At 38.6% G+C, this 20,123-nt stretch overlaps 1 protein-coding gene across 5 annotated transcripts in view; it reads right to left on the reverse strand.

Moving 5' to 3' along the window:
* Positions 1–1,368: 1,368 nt before the first annotated feature.
* The window catches only part of ZDHHC20 (zinc finger DHHC-type palmitoyltransferase 20), a 68,155-nt gene continuing 49,400 nt past the window's right edge, over positions 1,369–20,123 (reverse strand). For 2 of the 5 annotated variants that reach the window (XM_042979799.1, XM_042980022.1), the window contains 6 exons: positions 13,437–13,569; positions 9,361–9,487; positions 5,855–5,944; positions 4,311–4,426; positions 3,139–3,216; positions 1,369–1,410 (listed from right to left, as the gene is read on the reverse strand). In XM_042979799.1, the coding sequence (XP_042835733.1) occupies positions 3,179–3,216; positions 4,311–4,426; positions 5,855–5,944; positions 9,361–9,487; positions 13,437–13,569 (504 nt within the window). In that variant the 3' untranslated portion in view covers positions 1,369–1,410; positions 3,139–3,178. Of the gene's footprint in view, positions 1,411–1,755; positions 3,217–4,310; positions 4,427–4,770; positions 4,816–5,854; positions 5,945–9,360; positions 9,488–13,436; positions 13,570–20,123 lie in introns of those variants that run through there. The other 3 variants (XM_042979859.1, XM_042979832.1, XM_042979943.1) reach the window with 3 other exon arrangements.

Here is a 20,123-nt window from a genome sequence, read left to right on the forward strand (position 1 = left end):
CCGATAAACCGTAATGGTCAATATTTACAGATGCTGGTTAAGATTCAGCTCTATCCAATACTGGAAGCGATCAATCATTTTGGTTTGTGTGTGCACATAGGACTAAGCAGGATAAATGAGGTAACATGTCTATGTTGTTTCTCCCTTACAGGGTACAGTATTTTCCCTTAGAATTAATTCAACAATTCCTGTCGCTTAGACTGGATTTCCAAAGGAATAGGGGTATATATGTTTACCAGGCAGAAAGGGGCTGCTGTTTAGGAAGTCAGATTTCAAAATTGGCACGAATAGTGGAATCCACTGCTCACAGACTGGAAGTTTTAAACGGACTACTCAGGTTAGGATTTCTCTCCTGAAGGTAGAATGATGCTAAGCAGTTTTATCCTAGTTCAAATTGCATTTTAAGTCACCGTTTAAGCTTTATAAGATTGCTGTAAAAAGTTTCCAAGCAATTTTTAGTAATCACCTAAAGTGACATTTGAAAGTCAACAGCGTGTGTATCCTAAATACCTTAGGACGACAAGTAATTTTTAACAGCTTACAAAACCTGCCCATCTTCCTCTTTACTTTTCTCCTAGCCACTGCCACTATTCTGTGTCCAATATTTCTATAGCACATGTGCCTTTGTGTTTCCCTGCCCATAAAAATACCCATGAAAGTTCAACAAAAAAGGAATTTGAAAGCAGAGAAAACCAAAAATATTTCTCTTTAAGCCTTGGGCACAACACTACATTACATGGTTGTATTAATGCTTAGAACTAAGCCCTCAATGAATTATACAAATGTGCTCCATGTTTTAAATAACTATATTTAGATATCTGAATCTTTCTGAGTGTTATTTTATAGCCAACAATAAAAAAACTTTATTATTAAAAATGTTGAAAAGTATAAAACAGTAATTATAAACTAGCAAACACCCAATAAAAAAAAAGTTATTTTCTTTTCCTTACACGGTACAAGCAACAGTAAGTGGATATTATCAATCACCTTCAGCCACCACACTGCCCTACATGTACTTCACTTAAGACAACTTCTCAGCTTGTTGGAGTGAAAATTTATATGGATACAAAGAAACGACTCTAACAATAGAACTCAGGTGTCAAAAAAATACATCTGCCATGTCAACGTGTGTTTTGATAGCTCATAACTGTAGCATCTCATAACAGGTGTTATTTCCAAAATAAAATTAAGTCACTTTTGTAGCAGTCAGTCGACGTAGCACAAATGGGCTTATGTAAGATTAAGGCATCTTCCTGCTCTGGAGTAGTGCTTCTGTGGATCCAGCGATCTGTACAAAGGCTTCCTTTTTTAAAAAATATATCTTCTGTTATACTTCAATTATTTCATTCCATTGATCATTTTCTTGCAAATAAAACTGAAAATATCAGTCCATAATATGTTTTTATAAACCTACAAAATCAGAAACAATTGAGTTATTGGTTAAAACTTAATTCTATAGTTCTGAAAATAAGATTTATTAAGCGGTTCTGTGGGCTAAGGTATAAAGCTGCTAAAATAACAAGACCGGACACAGGGGCACCCGGGTGGCTTAGTCGGCTGCACGTCCGACTTCGGCTCAGGTCATGATCTCACGGTTCGTGAGTTCAAGCCCCACGGCAGGTCCTGTGCTCACAGCTCAGAGCCTGGAGCCTGCTTCGGATTCTGTGTCTCCCTCTCTGTCTGTCCTTCCCTTCCTCGTGCTCTGTCTCTCTCTCCTTCAAAAATAAATAAACACTTAAAAAATAATAAAATAAAATAAAATAAGACAGGAAATAAATACTTTAATACAACTAATACTGTAATAATAACAAAGATTTTTATAAGCAGCAAGTAAGGGGTACTGCTGACCTTCTTCCTCTGAAGCAAACGAGAACATTTTAAAAGAGGTAGATTCTTTTGGTTCTCCCTTACTGTTAACTTGGACATAACCTGCGAGGACATCTTTATCCACCCCTTCCTAAGACTGCTAGAGCATATAGGGAGGTCCCCCAGCAACATTTATAGATTGTTGAGGATTTTCAACAACCACTAGCATCAGACATTCTTCCACCCACATTAGGAATTCTAGAACCAAGGCTATACCACAGCCACAGTTCTTGGTGGGCATGGTCACCTCATGACACACAGCCACCACTCCTCTCCAGAGTCCAGCCTGACACAAGCCCACCCTGAGAGCCTCTGTTCTGATTCTTCTAGGTCTCACGTAGGCTCTGCCTGTTACCGCGGACCTGGGCTCCAGGTCCTCTGTGAGGAACTGAATGCTAACGAAAACTGCTGAGCAAGGAAGCAGATGTTCCCCTGACTGAGACTGCAGATGAGAACTCCTTGAAAAAATGAACTCCTGCCACAGAAAAACTGACAGTAAAGGGACACTGTCTTCAGTTGCTGTCTGTGGTCGTCTGTTATGCAGCAAAGGGTGACCAATACAGGTTACGAGGAAGACTTCGGAACAATCTAACAGCTGCCCAAGCTGCCACCAAGTCATCGAGAGAGTCCCCAACTGAAACAGAGAGCCGTCTTTGTTTCAAAGCATCGGGAGAGACGGAGCTCACCGCATCCCTCACGTTCAACTTACTTACACCGCCTACTTGCACTAAGGCTTATGTTTAGTCTGTCTGGGAAGTTCTTGGGTGCCAGTTAAATTAATTTCCTCTGGCTGCTGTCTCGGGCTGGCCACACAGAGAACAGCTGATCAGCGTGGCTGGCTGCAGGAAACTCTCTTTTGTTACCTCTTTTCCAACTAGATCACATCAGCGAACCTCTTCTGTCTTTTCTGCAGCCACTCTTCTCTGGATCCACATCTTTCTACTAGTAGGCAAAAGTCATCTTGTTTTTCTTAAACTAATTAATAAGACACCGTTTACTGAAAAGATTAGGTGTCCACATACCAACCCCAAAAAGCTTTTAGCTTCTCCATTGACCTACCAATACATGTTTACTAAGATTGTGCTAGGAGTGGTAAGAAAAATGGGACTGAGGCAGCTGTTACCTTCCAATCTCTTCTTAACTACCTAATTTTGCTGATATAATTGAAAGAGTAAAAAAAAAAAAAAAAAAATGACTTGCAAATTGTTTTGAGATTAGAAAACATGAAAATAACTGCATTTGTTCAAGGAGATTACCTTTATACTGTCTTACCTTGTTCTTATTCAAATGGTTAGTTATGAACCAGTGGTACTCAATTTTCTATTGCCACTGTAACATGGTTATTTGTCCCTGTAAGCACATAATTATATACGACATGACACAAAAAAAGAAGTATTAAGTTTCTGGCTAAATGGTAGAACTGATGATCACAGTAAAAGCAACTCTTACGAAAGCACTATATTATGCTTATGGTTATCAACCATAACCATATCCTCTTGGAGAACCCAGAAGCGCTAAGAGCTAAAAGTCTGGTTTTAGGCTTGTATTTGTGAAAATGTCCATTGGCTTTGAAAGCAGCAATAACTGCGAAGCCCATGAATGAATTTTTCCTTTGACCTTACACATGGGTCTGATGATCCTAACGAATACTAATTCAAGAGAATATCCTAATGATACGAATTCAAGAGAATAACTTAAGCACTGCGAAGAGCCAAAAACAAACAAAAAATCAGAAATTCTGACAGCAGGCTTTCAAGTCTTAGGGTATTTCCCTTGGTACAAAATGATCTGAATGTCCAAACCATTTTCCCACAGAGCAAGATGAGGACAGTGCTATTACTATTGCTATTAAAACCGCCATGCAAAGAGTGTAGCTTGTAATGCATGTTAAATGGCCAGCCTATGTCATAAACCTGGCCTGGTTCAAAAGACTACCTCTGTCTTGTCAACTGTTCCACAATGAATTCATAATTCACGAAATGATTAACAGTCATCATGAAAAGGTTAAAATATTTTTGATGCACTCTTTTTATATATTAAGGCAGCAAAGACTACAATGCATTTCAAAAATTATTTTCAAATAAGCAAAATTAAGACCCTAGAGAAAAATCTTGTTTAAACGCCACTCAGAATAGTGAATGCCAAAAGAACTTTCTACATCTGAGGTCAAGAAACATATGGCTGGGTAGCAAAAGGAAAGTCCAACCGTGTCAACAGAACAGAACACAGGAGTAGCCACTACACTTCCCCACTCAAGCCTTTTCTCCATAAAAGCTACCAATAAACACTGACACCCCATATGTCAGATATTCCATTAACAAGTCTCTCACATGTTAGTATTTTTAAATATGGTGCTATTTTGATTTCTCCACAATTGTTAAACCTGGTTGACCTTCATTTGAACCAGAAAAAGCAGTGTTTTCGAGAAGACAAGTAAGTATTACCTGATCTGACAGTGCCTTCTTCAGATTCATTCTCTGTCCACTGAGACTCACTGTCCAACAATCGGTTTTTTGATTCACTAAGCGGTTTGATAGGAAAGGGTTGATTTGAGCCAATACTGAAAAGAGGAGGAAAATAATTCAGTAACTAGTTTAATGCTCAATTAATACTTAATTAATAAGCAGCAAATTAGTATTCCTTCTCCTACATATGTGAGGGCAACTCATGAGATCTCAGCACTCTTAAAAAACTCTATCTTCCAAAGAAAAATATGCCCCCAACCCCCAACTGAATGGCTCTCTAGACCCGAGAATCTGTATTCCAACAGTGCCAATGAAAACTATTAGACAAAAGAAAAAAGCTCCAAAGGCTGGTGTGAAACTTTTAAAACGTGTTAATCAAGAGCCGTTAAGGTAGCACAAGGTGGGGATCTAGGTCTGTGGCCAGGACAAAAAAAATTACCTGTCATTTCCCAAGTTTTCTGCTTTCTACCTCTGCAGTTTAGATCTAAGGGGAAAAAACGATTTAGTGACTCCGCGTAGACTTACTTTTCTTGCTAAGAGACCTGGGGAGGGAGGGAGTGGAGGAACGGAAGGAGGAAAAGGGAAGTAGTGTTCCTTGCGTACTTACTACGGGCCAGACACTGTGCTGGGTGCATCAGACACATGTCAAGCTTCACAATAACCCTTGGAGGCAGCTGTGATTGCCCTCATTTGACAGAGCTGGAAACCGAGTCGCACACAGCTGAGGTGACTTGTTCAGACCCACAGTAAGAGTTAGAGTTCTAAGGTCCAAAGACTGGAGGTTCTAAGGTCGACGTTCTGATATTAATGGGCCGGCTTGGAATTTATAATCCCTCCTCCCCCGCAATTTAATTCTGTCTTAAATAAATTTCAACTGTTTCACTTTGACAGAAGCATCTCTATCTTCTTTAAAATTTCATTTAAAATGAGCTATTTCTGTGAATTTATGAATCGGATTGCTTGGCATGGAAATACTGAGAAAATATCTCCTAAGATGAATGAATGAGAAAAAATTTTCCATTTGTATTTTTGAAATCCTCATTAATATTATTTTCACACCGCAGTTAACATCTGTTTATCAAAGTATAATGATGGATCGCATGACCAATTTCTTTGAAAAAAATAGAGCTGATACAAACCAACAGAATCAAATCTTGAAAGAATATCTTAGTTTCTAGAAAGATGTAGCATATTTAGGATAGCCATGTTTCCTGGTTGGCCCAGAGATTTCTAGTTCAAGTATTAATAGCAATAGCCAGCATTCTCTTTCTTACTATTAAAAGTGTTATGGTTTGGATGATAAAAAATACGGCTGTCTTCAACATACTAGGTAAACACCCACATTAACTCTCAGTTAAAAACCTTTTATATAGAATTTCTCTTTGCCTATGTTGGCTCACAAATTACTACGTATTTATATGTATGTACAACACACACACACACACACACACACACACACACACACACACACACGCAGTTTGCTTTATAATGAATACTGAAAAGTTTAATGACAAGAAGCACACCTTCTGGCATATTCATTTTGATTTGTAACAGGAGCTTGTTCCGGATCCATCCCCACAAGGCGAGTTGGAAAACTGCAACCATCACCCAAGCTGCATAATGAAAAATATCAGCAATAATTTAAATCATATTAATGTAAATCAAGGTCTTCAAATTTAATAACCATTCTTCAAAGTCACAGTATAAAGAAATTATACGTTGTCATTACAGAGAATAATTCTTAAAATTTTCTAATTTAGAGGGTTACTCTTCTCTTATAATTTACATGTATTTAAAAACAATATCTTTCATGACTACTAAGATTATAAAGCCTCTTATAATACCTCAAACATAGGTATTCAAGTACCAGGGAAGCTGATAATTAAAAATTTGGGTAATTAAGACTATAATTATTATTAAGATTATGCTGCCTCAAACATAGGTAATCAAATATTTGGGTAAGTGACCTGCTCATCACTATCAGTTAGGACATCATAAAGGCACAAAATGGAATTCAAGATGTAAGTTCCACATATTTATTCATTTGACAAGTATTTATTAAATGCCTACAATGCTCCGGGTACTATTATAAGAGGTAGGGATAGAGCAGTGAACAAAGGAGAAGAAAATCTCCGCCCTCAAGAAGTTTACAATTAAAAAATTATAGACATATCTTCACATTTTAAAAATACCAAAAGTAGGTAAAACGGACTTTCACTTCCAGCCAAGATGGGTTAACTGGTAAATGTGACCTCCTGGCATGAACAACCAGAAAACTGAATACTATATACAATAACTATTTTCCAAACAGGCAACACAGAACTGTAGTGTCTGAAAGAAGAGAAACCAACCAAGTGAGTCCCAGCTTTCTGCCAGGACCTGGGCACCACCAGGGGAAGCAGAGCAAGGTCGTCTCATTGAATTGAGGTTTCAGAGATGCACGTTTCAAGGTGATGTGCTTGAATCCACTGGACAGAGCGAGAAAGGGCGGATATGCAGAGGAAGGCCTATGGCAACGTGCACAGCATTTGACCGGAGTCTCGTGGTGAATGCTAAACTACACATGTGAATCTGGGAGAAGAACAACTGGGAAGTACAAGAGAACAATCCATGAAGCTCCTACAGCACTGGAAGGCGTTCGAATCTGACCAGCCACACTAGAGAGATCTTACTGTACGTCTGGATTCGGTAGAGACCCCAGCTTGTTCTCGCCTGTGTTGCAGGGCTAAACCTGCCCTAAAGAAAATGCTACTTTAAACCCAACCTAACAAAGCTTAAAACAGCCTCAAAAGGACCACACTAAAAACACAAGTAACTGCCAAAGGGAGAAAGCAAAATTTAACACACAAAATTCAAAATGTCTACCACCTAATAAAAAATTACTAGCATGAAAAGTAGGAAAATGGGATCCACAACTAAGAAAAAAACAGTTACTAGAAAAGAATTAGAAATGACTATGAAAACTTGAAGCAATCACTTTAAATTAGTGACTATAAATGTCTGTGAATTAACAGGAAAAATGGACATAATGAGAAGAGAAATTTAAGATACAAAAAAAAGAACCAAACTGAACTTCTACAAAAGTTCAGAAGAAAAACACAATATTCTGTGTATTCTGAAAAACACAATATCTGAAATGAAACATTCATTAGATGAGCTTAACAGCAGAGCAGACATCACAGAAGAAAAGATCAGCGAACTATCCAAACTTCAGCAGGTAGAGAAAAAAGATGGGGGGCAGGGAAAAACAGCAACGACCTGTGGGTCACGATCAAGCAATTTAACATACACATATTTAAGGGTGCCTGAAAACGCAGTGCGGGGAGAGCATGGGCAGACATGATTAATATTATTTAATTGTGATGAAAACTATAAATTCAGAGATCCAAGAAGCCTAATGAATCCCAAAGAGGATAAACACAAAGAAACCATACATCATATCAAACTGCTTAAAATCAGTGATCAAGATAACATCTTAAAAGAAGCTAAGGAGGAAAAAAAAGACCCAGTAATTTACAAATAGTGGAGTAAAGATGAATGAGGCTGATTTCCTGTCAAAAACAATGCAATCTGTAAATTAATGGAACAACATCTTTAAAGAATGGGGGAAAAAAACAACCAAACCAGTCAACACTGAAATTGCTATTTAGAGCAAATAATCTTTTTTTTTTTAATTTTTTTTTTTTTACGTTTATTTTTGAGACAGAGAGAGACAGAGCATGAACAGGGGAGGGGCAGACAGAGAGGGAGACACAGAATTGGAAGCAGGCTCCAGGCTCTGAGCCATCAGCCCAGAGCCTGACGCGAGGCTCGAACTCACGGTCTGTGAGATCATGACCTGAGCTGAAGTCGGACACTTAACCGACCGAGCCACCCAGGCGCCCCTAGAGCAAATAATCTTAAAAAATACTAGTCCGTGTTCTACCCAGTCAGAGTGGACTACCTTGTAATACAGGAGACAAAGGAGATTGGTACACTTAAAGATACAGCGATAGGATCTGCCAAATGAAACACAGAAAAAAGACTAAGAAACGGACAGCGCGTCACTGAGCTGTGGTAGAACTTCTCGTGTACGAATACACATGCATTTGGAGTCCCTGCAGTACTTCTTCTTATTTGAAGACATAATGATTCAAACACTTTCCAAATCTGATGAAAGTTATAAAATCACAGCTCCAAGAAGTTCAACCAATTCCAAGCACAAGAAAAACGAATAACATACCAAACAATATATACCAAGGCGCATCCTCATCAAACTGCATGAAACTAGTGATAAAAAGCCTATTTTAAAAGCACTCAGTGAAAAAGACACATCACATACAGAGTAAAAAAGAGTGACTGCAAACTTGTCAGAAAAAAATGTAACCCAGAAGACCATTAAAGCAATATCCAGAATTATATGCCAAGCAAAATGTTTTTTGAAAGTGAAAACAAAACATTATTTTCAGACAAAACTATAGGAATGCAGTAAATTAAGAGAAGAAAATCCCGTAACATTTATAAATATGTCATTCGAATTTCAAATATTTTTTTCCTTTTCTGTAGTGACTCTGATATATAGACAGCCTAAGATGCCCGGGGTCTGGGTGACAAGGAAACTATGAATCATCTCAAGCATTTATTTTCATTTAAATTTGAAGTTAAAAATTGCATTATGTGTTGGGTCTTTGATTTAAAACACAACAGAATAATCTGTGATAGAATCTTTGAGATGTAGCTAGTAAGTATAAATTCTTATCATTTTCTACTTCAAACAACTTATTTACATTTTGAAGGAGAAAGTGATTGTTATTTTTATGAATCATTTTTTCCACTTTCCACATATATGCCCAAACCAAACCCTCTTTTGCCCATGTAATAAAAAACATGAAAAATAAAATATTTTATATAATCAAGATATTCTGAGTTTTCATTCTCCAGGCTCAGAGGATGTCATATACAGTATTCTGTGAATCTTAACACATTTAGCCAGAGAGACAGAGACTATCACAGATTCTGTAATTTCTGAGACCTGCGTTTCATAAATTACCTTGAAAATATTGGAAGTAGCCAGTATTTCTTTTCATCGCCAAAGACTTGTCTCCAATTTTTACTGCATCCAAGAGAAAAACCATTTCCATCAGGTCCATATGAAAATGTGGGTGAGCGGAAGGATTCTGTTATAGATACATAGATTAAAAAAAAGAATTAATCCATTTAATAATTATACAAGGATGGAAAGTAGCAATTTTCTTGCTTACTCTCTTTGATATCAAAGTTTTATAAATATAATTTAAAACAAATATTTGTAACAATTAAAAGAAACTTCTCAAACTTATTTGGGAAAAAATACTACCTCTGAGTATTTCATCATCTTTATAAAATGAAAATGTGAGAAGAATTATCTAATATTACTAAAAAATTATATCTCACTTAAAAAACAAAAGTTTATGGGGTGCCTGGATGGCTCAGTCAGTTAAGCATCTGACTATAGCTCAGGTCACGATCTCACGGTTCCTGAGTTCGAGCCCTGCATCGGGTTCTGTGCTGACAGCTCAGAGCCTAGACCCTCCTTCACACTCTGTGTCTACCTCTCTGTCTCTCCCCCTCCCCCGCTCATGCTCTGTCTCTCTTGCAAGAATAAAACATAGAAAAAATACTTATTTTGAGACAGAGAGCATGTGCACACGCATGCAAGTGGGGGAAGGGCAGAGAAAGGAGGAGAGAGAATCCCAAGCAGGCTCTGTGCTGACAGTGTGGGGCTCGAACCACATGGGGCTTGAACCCATGAACTGTGATAGCATGACCTGAGCCGAAATCAAGAGTCAGATGCTTAACTGACTGAGCTACCCAGGCGCCCCTGTATCTCCCTTTTAAAAAAAGATATGCTAACTCTTGTGACCTCACTCATTCATTACTTACCACGTGCCTGTTGGCACAGTACCAGATGTTTGAGATCCAAAGGTAAATTAGATGAGATTCTTAAAGAACCGACAGTCTAATAAAGTCTAACAAAACTGCACTGTGACACAGATACAGGTGTGAATGGGGGTGGTAGTACTTGAACATGATCTTGAACGATGAATAAAAAAAAGAGGCAGATGCTAATCAGAGACCATTATTTCAAACTTGGCTGCTAAATGCTCCATAGTGAGGGCTGAAGAAAGATACACTTCTCACCAGAAAAATGGTTTTTTTTCCTTTAAATAAAAGTACAATGCATTTTAGCATGTTTTATAAGCTATGGGTAAGAAGCCAGGGAGAGAGGAATTGGGAAAGGTTGATGATACAGAACAGTAAAGTAAAAACTGATGCAAGAAAATTCTAGAAGAAATGGGACAGCCTCTAGAAGAGTTCTAAAGATTAACCTTAGATACCAGAAAAGACATTTGTCCTCAGAATTTAGAGGCAGCGTGACAGTGATGGGTTTGAAAGGAGAGATGTCTGTGTGAGGTTACCAGGGTCGGGGGAAGGCGGTTAAAAATTTACCTGTGACAACTTCTAATTTTTTCAGAGACACATGACATGTGACTGCCAAAGAGAGGAGAAGACCCAAGTGAGGTCTGAGACTTTAACTGGGTAGGTGCACCCATCAGTGTGGGAGTAAGACTGTCTTCCCTAGCTTTCTACACCTCAACATACTTGTGGATAAAGTGAAGCGCTGGGGAATAACCAGGGAGCAGATCAGCAAATGAATTCTGGGAGGAAACCAGGGTGGGTGTAGTGTGAGATACTGTCAGGAGTCGTTAAAGTCACTTGTTACAGGATCTAAAGTGGAAAAGACGAGAAAATGAGACCAGAAAGGAAGGGAGTCCTTGAGAGAGAAGTGCTGGAGAATACAGGCAGGGTCAAAGAGGAAATTCGGTGGCATACAGAAAAGGATAGATGAAAGGATGAAGAATGGCCAGAGAATGGAAAATTCCAATTGAAAATTTCAGGGACTCCTCAGTTCCAAGAGAATAAAAGGTTCACTATTTAGTTTATGGGAATGATTAGCCACCAGAATCAAAGACAGCTTGCCTGTCGGGGATGATCGCAGTTGTCTGAATATAGAAACTCTTTAAATTGGAGAACTGGTCTCAAGGTAGGTAGGTGACAGTAATGGAGAAGGGTAGAGGGGATACCTCAAAGGACACAAGAGCAGGACTCTGGAAGAAGCAATGGAGAACCAGCCCAAGGTCAGGGGTGTGGAAGGTGAGGCTGTAAAGGAAGTGGTGTGTCCGGGTAATGATTTTTCGAAGTGTGGGTTAAAACACCCGGATAGCTGTTTTTCACATCCGATAGGCTGTGAAATCAACTCAGTGGTTTGTGACCAGCATTTCTTTTTAATGAACTAGAACAGAAAATATTAGAGTACATTGCAAATAAAGATTAATAATGTTTTATAAATTTTTTGCTTATTTTACTTATATAATTTTATAAATGTGTACATGCACTAGGTCACGATACAAATGATGCCTTTCTTACTGGAGTCACAGGCAAAAAAGTTTGAAGAAGACTAAAGAGAACAACGGGTTTCCCATGAAGCACTGCTCTCTCATAACAACGACGCTGGGCAAGAAACGAAGCAGGATTAGAACTGTAAGTGTTCCAAGTGTTAAGGTTAAAAAGTTAAATTAAAGTGCTCAGGCTCCCATCTGAAGCAGTCAGCTATGACTCAGCTTCAACCGAAGGATGCCAGATAGGAAAACGGGCCCACTGTTACCAGATTTACCAATTTCTGAAAAGAATTCTACTTTTCTATAGGAAATCTCTCCCTTTCTAGTTCGGGTGGTTCATAAGGACTAGACTTTCCATGTAGGCTGCCTTTTATCATTGCCGGTTAAAGACAAAGAGATGGCAGGATATCTGTGAACAGGGTAACAAATTAATTACTAGACACCAGAAAGTTTATTTATACAGAAAAGGGAGGAATGCATGTTGGGACTGAAGGAGGTGGGCTGGGAAAGAAAAGGCACAGAAATCTTTACCATGGAGCCCATCATGCCTTAAATGACTCAATAGGACACAAGGTTAAAATAACCCAGAGACATATCTAAAAGTCTCCCTAAGATGTCTTTATCTTTCTGTATGATAATCTATCTGCCTCTAATTCTCCTGTTAGACATATGGCTTTAGATGGCAAGGAGTCTTTGACTTTCCTATGAAACAATGTGACAAATCCCTATTTGGTCTTTTTTTTTTAAATTTTTTATTTGAGAGAGAGAGGGGGAGTGTGAGCAGGGTAGAAGGGCAGGGAGAATCTCAGTTAAGCTCCATGTTTAGCACAGAGTCCAACGTGGGGCTCAATCCCATGACCCTTGGGATCATGACCTGAGCCGAAATCAAGAGCTGGATGCTCAACTGACTAAGCCACCAGGTGCCCCAACAAATCCTTATCTTGTACTTTGGTACATTAGCCAATGCCTAAATATTTCCATTAGAGCACGGTAGCTGCTTACAGGCTAATAGCTTAGTTTGAGCAATGAATGCCACATCACCCTTATTTAGGAAATGTTTGTCCAATTATTTTAATACTTCACTGAGTTTCTCCCCTATATTGTACTTTAAAAAATGAACAACAAAAAAAAGGAAATAAATACTGATATTAGTGATATAATACATAAATTTCACTGTCAATTGACATAAAGCCATGTTAAAAACACTACTCAATCAGGGAACATGCCAGTCAGTGTGCAATCAACTGTGGGGGAAAAGAGTAAAAGACACATGTTTTAGCTAAAGAAAAAAAAAAAAAAAAAAAAGCTGTAAATGAGGATTCAAAAATTTTTTTTGGATTCAGAGAATGAACTTCCTTATAACATGTAAATCTACTATCTACCTTTATAGGTTGATTTTTGAAAAAGCATTGTATAAACGCAGGGAACAGCTTTTGTTTACTAAAATTTATGCAGTCGGTTCTTTTATACACAATGCACCACTGAAAATACATACAAAAGCCAAACTCATTTCCTCAACCTTCAAAACAATGAACGTTTACATTTATTGTACACCCATTGTTCTTATCCAGTCACAGTCTTAATACGGAACTGTTTTACACTTCTTTATCATCTATCTTCTCATGATACTTCATACTCATTTATGGTCATTTTCCTAAATAATTAGGATTTCTTTTAACCTACTTACCTATTGTTGTTCTGTTTCTTCCAACCAGCCAGCAGTGGTAGCTGAAAAGTGACAGGACGCTGATGAAGAACATTGTAGACACAAAGAAAAGAAAAAGTACGTGGAACTTTGCACGTGTATCAGAGAGTTCATTCTGAGGAAGGAAAAAGGAAGAGTCAACTTTAGAACCGTCAGCCTCTAAAATATATTATTATCTGGTTCTTCCTAAAGACTGCCGAATCTACCAAAACTCGTGCCAGGTATGAAGACTATGGAGTAAATTGAGGTAATAAATCCAAAGGCAACATCTCCAAAAACAGAAAATTGGCATTATCAAAGGAGCTTGCTTATATAAAAGGTGGAAAGAGTCATTTTAAAAATTACTCTTAAACATTTAAAAATTTTAGTAATGTTTTCAATAATAAGGATGCATTTTGCTCAACATTTTCTCTTGTACTTTACGCATATCTTCGTATGCTTTCCCCAATATCCAGGATATACAACGGCTTTCCTTATCTATGCCAAAATATTTGCTTATTTTAATTACACATGCTGCTAATCAGACACTAACTGTGATAAATTTACCTTTAATTTCTACTTTTGGAACACCACAGCAAATATCCCCACGCCCTCAGTTGTCTTGATTCCTACCTTTTTTATCCTCGTTCAATTCCTCCAGTCTTTTTCGGTAATTAGCAATTTTGGTACATACATTTACCACAAGGTATTAGTGAATGAAAACAGCTTCTCTGTTACCCGTTCTTATGGCAATATTCATTTTAACAGAAGCAAAACCTTAACCTGGAATTATTATCTATTAATAGGAGACAGAGGAAGCCCTTAAGTGTTGGCTCTTAAAATAAAACCGTCCATATGGTTTTCCACTAGAGCATGAGGTGGTTCTGCTTGACTGAAACATTGTTTACAGGGTAAATGGAAGGTTTTTAGCATTAGATGATTCTTTCGTCTTTTTCTCTTCTCTCCCAGAGTAACCACAATGTGTTTTCACTACACCAGGTGATTCTTCTAACTTCCCATCTTGTGAAGCAAATGAGTTTTATACGTTTTTACTAGAAATGTCACAAGAATGGCATGGCAATGATGTTCTTTTACCTTTGGACAACTCTCTGTAGATTTCCTGCGGCAAAGCTTGTACAAATAGAGATAATGTATTAAGAAACCAAATTTTATACAAAATTATCCTGAACACTACTTTTGTAGATCTTTTATGTTTTGAAGGAACACTAAGATGTTGCTCTCTAAAGGTCGTTGACATTTCCTCCAAAAACACAAAAGAGAACACAGACACGAATATTTAGCTCTTCAAGCATATTCAAGGTACACTTTAAACAGACACTTTTACACTGTTTTTAAAAACAGAGATTTATATCTAGGAAAAAATAAAATTCATTTTTTTTTAGCAAATAGCTCTTATTAAAAAACTTCTGAGGGGCGCCTGGGTGGCACAGTCGGTTAAGCGTCCGACTTCAGCCAGGTCACGATCTCGCGCTCCGTGAGTTCGAGCCCCGCGTCGGGCTCTGGGCTGATGGCTCGGAGCCTGGAGCCTGTTTCCGATTCTGTGTCTCCCTCTCTCTCTGCCCCTCCCCCGTTCATGCTCTGTCTCTCTCTGTCCCAAAAATAAATTAAAAAAAAAACGTTGAAAAATAAAAAAAAAAAAAACACTTCTGATTAGTAGTTTCTTTCTAAAAACTGTATCTGAGAATTTCTTACCACCTTCACTGCTACCGCAACAGCCTTCTCAGGGCGCTGTCCTTTACCCTGCCATCTAGTTTCAGCTCGGCAATCAGGGTGACGCGTTACAGTGAGACCACGTCACTCCTCTGCTCCCGTTTCACTCAGCGTGAAAGACAACGTCCTTGACACTCTCCGAGGCCCACTGCCTGGGCTTCGCATCACTCCCGTTCTCAGTCATTCTACTTCAGCCACACTAGCCCCCTCGCTGTTACATGAACGCGGTGGGGGTGCGCCTACAAAATTTGGGGCCTTTGCTCTGAAGTCCAGATGCTTCCTCAGAAGTCTTCTCTCGGATGTCCACTAACTCCCCTCAAGTCTTGGCTCAAATCTTATCCTTCTTATTGAGATCTACCCTGATCACACTCTTTTTCAAAAATTGAGATATAACTGACATGTAACGTTAGTTTCGGTTGTAAAACATGATTTCACATATATATCAAAATGATCACCACAGTAAGTCTAGCTAACATCCATACCACAGGCACAAATTTCTTTTCCTAGTGAGGAGATCTTTTAAGAGGTACTATCTTAGCGACTTTACAACACATTTAACTATAGTCACTATGTTGTGCATTACATACTCAGGACGTATGTTATTTTGAACACCTTCACCCACTGTGCCCACCCCCCATGCGTTGTCCCTGACAATCACCAATCTGCTCTCTGTGTCTATGAGTTCAAAAAGTTTACATTTAAGTGACAAAAATAGTATTTTTATTTCTCTGACTTATTTCACTTAGTGTAAAGTCCTCCAGACCCATCCATGTGGTCACAAATGGCAGGATTTCCTTCTTTTTATGGCTGAGTAATATTCCATTGTGTACACACACACACACACACACACACACACACACAGAGTTTCTTTATCCATTTGTCCATTGATGGATACTTAGGTTGTTTTCATTTCTTGGCTATTCTAAATAAGCTGCAACGCACACAGGGTTACACATATGTTTTCAAGTTAGTATTTTCATTTCCTTTGGATGAATATCCAGAAGTAGAATTGCTGGATCATACAGTAGTTCTAATTTTTTGAGGAATCCTTATACTGTTTCCATAGTGGCTGAACCAATCTACATTCCCACCAACGGTGCATGTATTCCCTTTTCTTTATATCCTCGCCGACACCAGTTATTTCTTATCTTTTGATAATAGTTGCTCTAACAGGTATGAGTTGATGTCTCACCCTGTGGTTTTGATTTGCATTTCCCTGATTAGTGACATTGACCACTTTTTCATGTACCTGCTGGCCATCCATAGGTCTTTGGAAAAATGCCTGTTCAGATCCTCTGCACATTAAAAAAAAAAAATTTTTTTTTTAACGTTTATCTTTGAGAAGAGACAGAGCATGAGCGGGGGAGGAAAAAGAGGGAGACACAGAATCCGAAGCAGGCTCCGCGCTCTGAGCTATCAGCACAGAGCCTGACATGGGGCTCGAACTCACAGATCGTGAGATCATGACCTGAGCTGAAGTTGTATGCTTAACCGACTGAGCCACCCAGGCACCCCTCCTCTTCACATTTTTATTTTTTTAAATTTACATCCAAATTAGTTAGCATATAGTGCAACAATGATTTCAGGAGCAGATTCCTCAATGCCCCTTACCCATTTAGCCCATCCCCCCCCCCCACACCCCCTCTAGTAACCCCATTTGTTCTCCATATTTAAGAGTCTCTTATGTTTTGTCCCCCTCCCTGTTTTTGTATTATTTTTGTTTCCCTTCCCTTATGTTCCTCTCTTTTGTCTCTTCAAGTCCTTATATGAGTGAAGTCATATGATATTTGTCTTTCTCTAATTTCACTTAGCATAATACCCTCCAGTTCCATCCATGTAGTTGCAAATGTCCTCTGCGCATTTTTTAATTGGTTTTTTTGGCTACTGAGTTATAGGAGTTCTTTGTATATTTTGTCTATTACCCCCTTATCAGATAATATGAGTTGCAAATATCTTCTCCCATTCAATAGGCTGCTTTTTTGATTTGTTAATAGTTTCCTTTGTCTTCGTAGTCTGATGCAGTCCCACTTGTTTACTTTTGCTTTTGTTGCCTTTGGTGTTAAATCTAAAAAACATGAAGGAGCTTACTGCCTATGTTTTAACCTAGGAGATTTACGGTTTCAGGTCTTATGTTCAAGTCTTTAATCTATTTGGAACGGATTTTTGTATGATGGAGGTAGGGATCCAGTTTCATTCTTTTGCATGTGGCTGTCCATGTTTACCAACATTACTTATTACAAAGATTGTCCTTTGCCCACTGTATATTCTTGGCTCCCGTGTCAAAAATTAACTGACCCAAGATTCATGGGTTTATTTCTGGCCTATTCTGTTCCATTGACCTATGTGTCTGTTTTCACGCCAATACCATACAGTTCTGATTACTATAGCTTTGTAGTACAACTTGAAATCAGGAAGCATGATACCTCCAGCTTTGTTCTTCTTTTTCAAGACCGCCTTAGCTATTTGGGGTCTTCTGTGGTTCCACATAAACTTTAGGATTGCTTGTTCTATTTCTGTGAAAAATGCCATTGGAACTTAGTTATGGGGTTCACTGAAATCTGTAGATGGCTTTTGGTAGTATGGACATTTTAAGAATGTTAACTCTTCCAGTCCATGAGCACAGTTAACTTTCCATTTGTTTGTGCCTTCGACTGCCTTCAGCAGTCTCTTACGGTCCCCAATGTATAGGTCTTTCAACTCCTCGGTTAAAATTATTCCCTAAGTATTTTGCCCTTTCTGATGCCAGTGTAAATGGGATTGTTTTCTCAATTTCTCTTCTGATAGTTTGTTACTAATACAGAAATGCAACTGATTTTATACCCTGCAACTTTACCAAATTAGTTTCCTAGTTCTAACAGTTTTTGTGAAGTCTTTTATTTTTTTTCTGTTCAAATAACGTTTATTGATAGACTAGCATAAAAGGACAGCTGTGAAAATCATATAGGTATTTTCATTGAGAAGACATATCCACCCTGTACTTCCCAATTCTTAAAAGATACTTTATGAGGTTTCTAAAATAATGTAGAGTAAAAGTGTATTTATATCATCCCGGTTTTTTTTTTTTTTTTTTTTAATGTTTATTTATGAGAGAGAGAGACAGAGCATGAGCAGGGGAGGGGCAGAGACAGAGAGACAGAGACAGAGACAGAGACAGAGAGAGAAGAGAGAGAGAGAGAGAGAGAGAGAGAGAGAGACAGATTTCGAAGCAGGCTCCAGGCCTGTCAGTACAGAGCCTGACACGGGGCTCAAACTCATGAACCGTGACATCATGACCTGAGCTGAAGTCAGACACTTGACTGACTGAGCCACCCAGGCGCCCCAATCATCCTGTTTTTTAAATTTAAATCCAACTTAGTTAACGCACTGTAATAATGATTTCAGAAATAGAATTTAGTGATTCATCACTTTCATATAACACCCAGTGCTCATCCCAACAAGTGCCCTCAATGCCCATCACCCATTTAGCCCATCCTCCCCACTCAACACCCCTATAGCAACCCTCAGTTTGTTCTCTATAGTTAAGAGTCTCTTATGGTTTGCTTCCCTCTCTGTTTTTATCTTATTTTTCCTTCCCTTCCCCTCTGTTCATCTGTTTTGTCTCTTAAATTCCACATGAGTGAAATCATATGATATTTTGTCTTCCTCTGACTTATTCTGCTTAGCATAATACACTCTAGTTCCATCCATGTTGTTGCAAATGGCAAGATTTCATTCTTTTTGATTGCCGAGTAATATTACATTACTTACACACACACACACACACACACACACACACACACACACACACACACACCCCACATCTTCTTTATCCATTCATCAGTCAATGGACATCTGGGCTCTTTCCATAATTTGGCTATTGTCGATAGTGCTGCTTAAACATTGGGCCGCATGTGCCCCTTCAAATCAGCATTTTTGTATCCTTTGGATACATTTTGGTGGAGTCTTTAGGGTATTCTAAACATATACATTATGCAAACAAAGATAATTGTACTTCTTTCCTATTTGAATTCCTTTTCTTTTTCTTGCCCAATTGCTGTGGATAGGACTTCCAACACATACCATGTTGAATAAAAGTAGCAAGAGTGGGAATCTTTGTCTTCTTTTTTTTTTTTTAATGTTTATTTTTGAGAGAGAAAGCATATGCAGAAGGAGGCGCGGAGAGACAGGAGATAATCCCAAGCAGGCTCCATGCTGTCAGCGTGGAGCCCAGTGTGGGGCTAGATCTCACAAACTGTAAGACCACGACCTGACTAGAAATCAAGAGTCCAACACTTAACTGACTGAGCCACCCAGGCACCCCAATCCTTATCTTGCTCTTAACCTTAGGGGAAAAACTTTAAGCTTTTCATCACTGACTACGATGTTAGCTATGGGCTTGTCATGTATGGCTTTTATTGTATTAAGATATATTCCCTCTATAACTACTTTGTTAAGAATTTTTATCAAAAATGGACATTGAGGGGCCCCTGAGTGACTCAATCGGTTAAGCCTCTGACTTTGGTTCCGGTCATGATCTCATGGCTCATGAGTTTGAGCCCCGCCATCGGGCTTTGTGTTCACAGCTCAGAGTCTGGAGCCTGCTTCGGATTCTTTGTCTCTGTCTCTCTCTCTCTGCCCCTTCCTTGCTCATGCTCTCTCTCAAAAATAAAATAAAACATTTTAAAAACTGGCCATTGAATTTTGTCAAATGTTTCTCTGCATCCAGGGAAATAATCATATGATTTTTTTCCTTCATTTTTTAAATGTGGTGCGTCATGCTGATGGACTTAAAGATGCTGAACCAAACCTGCATCCCTAGAATAAATCCCACTTGATCATGGTATATGATCCTTTTAATGTATTCTTTTTTTAAATGTTTATTTATTTAATTTTGAGAGAGAATGCACCAGCGGCGGGGGGGGGGGGGGGGGGGGGAGGGGTGCAAAGAGAGAGGGAGACACAGAATCTGAGGCAGGCTCC

The sequence above is a fragment of the Panthera tigris genome, chromosome A1 (assembly GCF_018350195.1).
Source record: "Panthera tigris isolate Pti1 chromosome A1, P.tigris_Pti1_mat1.1, whole genome shotgun sequence".
Taxonomy (NCBI): domain Eukaryota; kingdom Metazoa; phylum Chordata; class Mammalia; order Carnivora; family Felidae; genus Panthera; species Panthera tigris.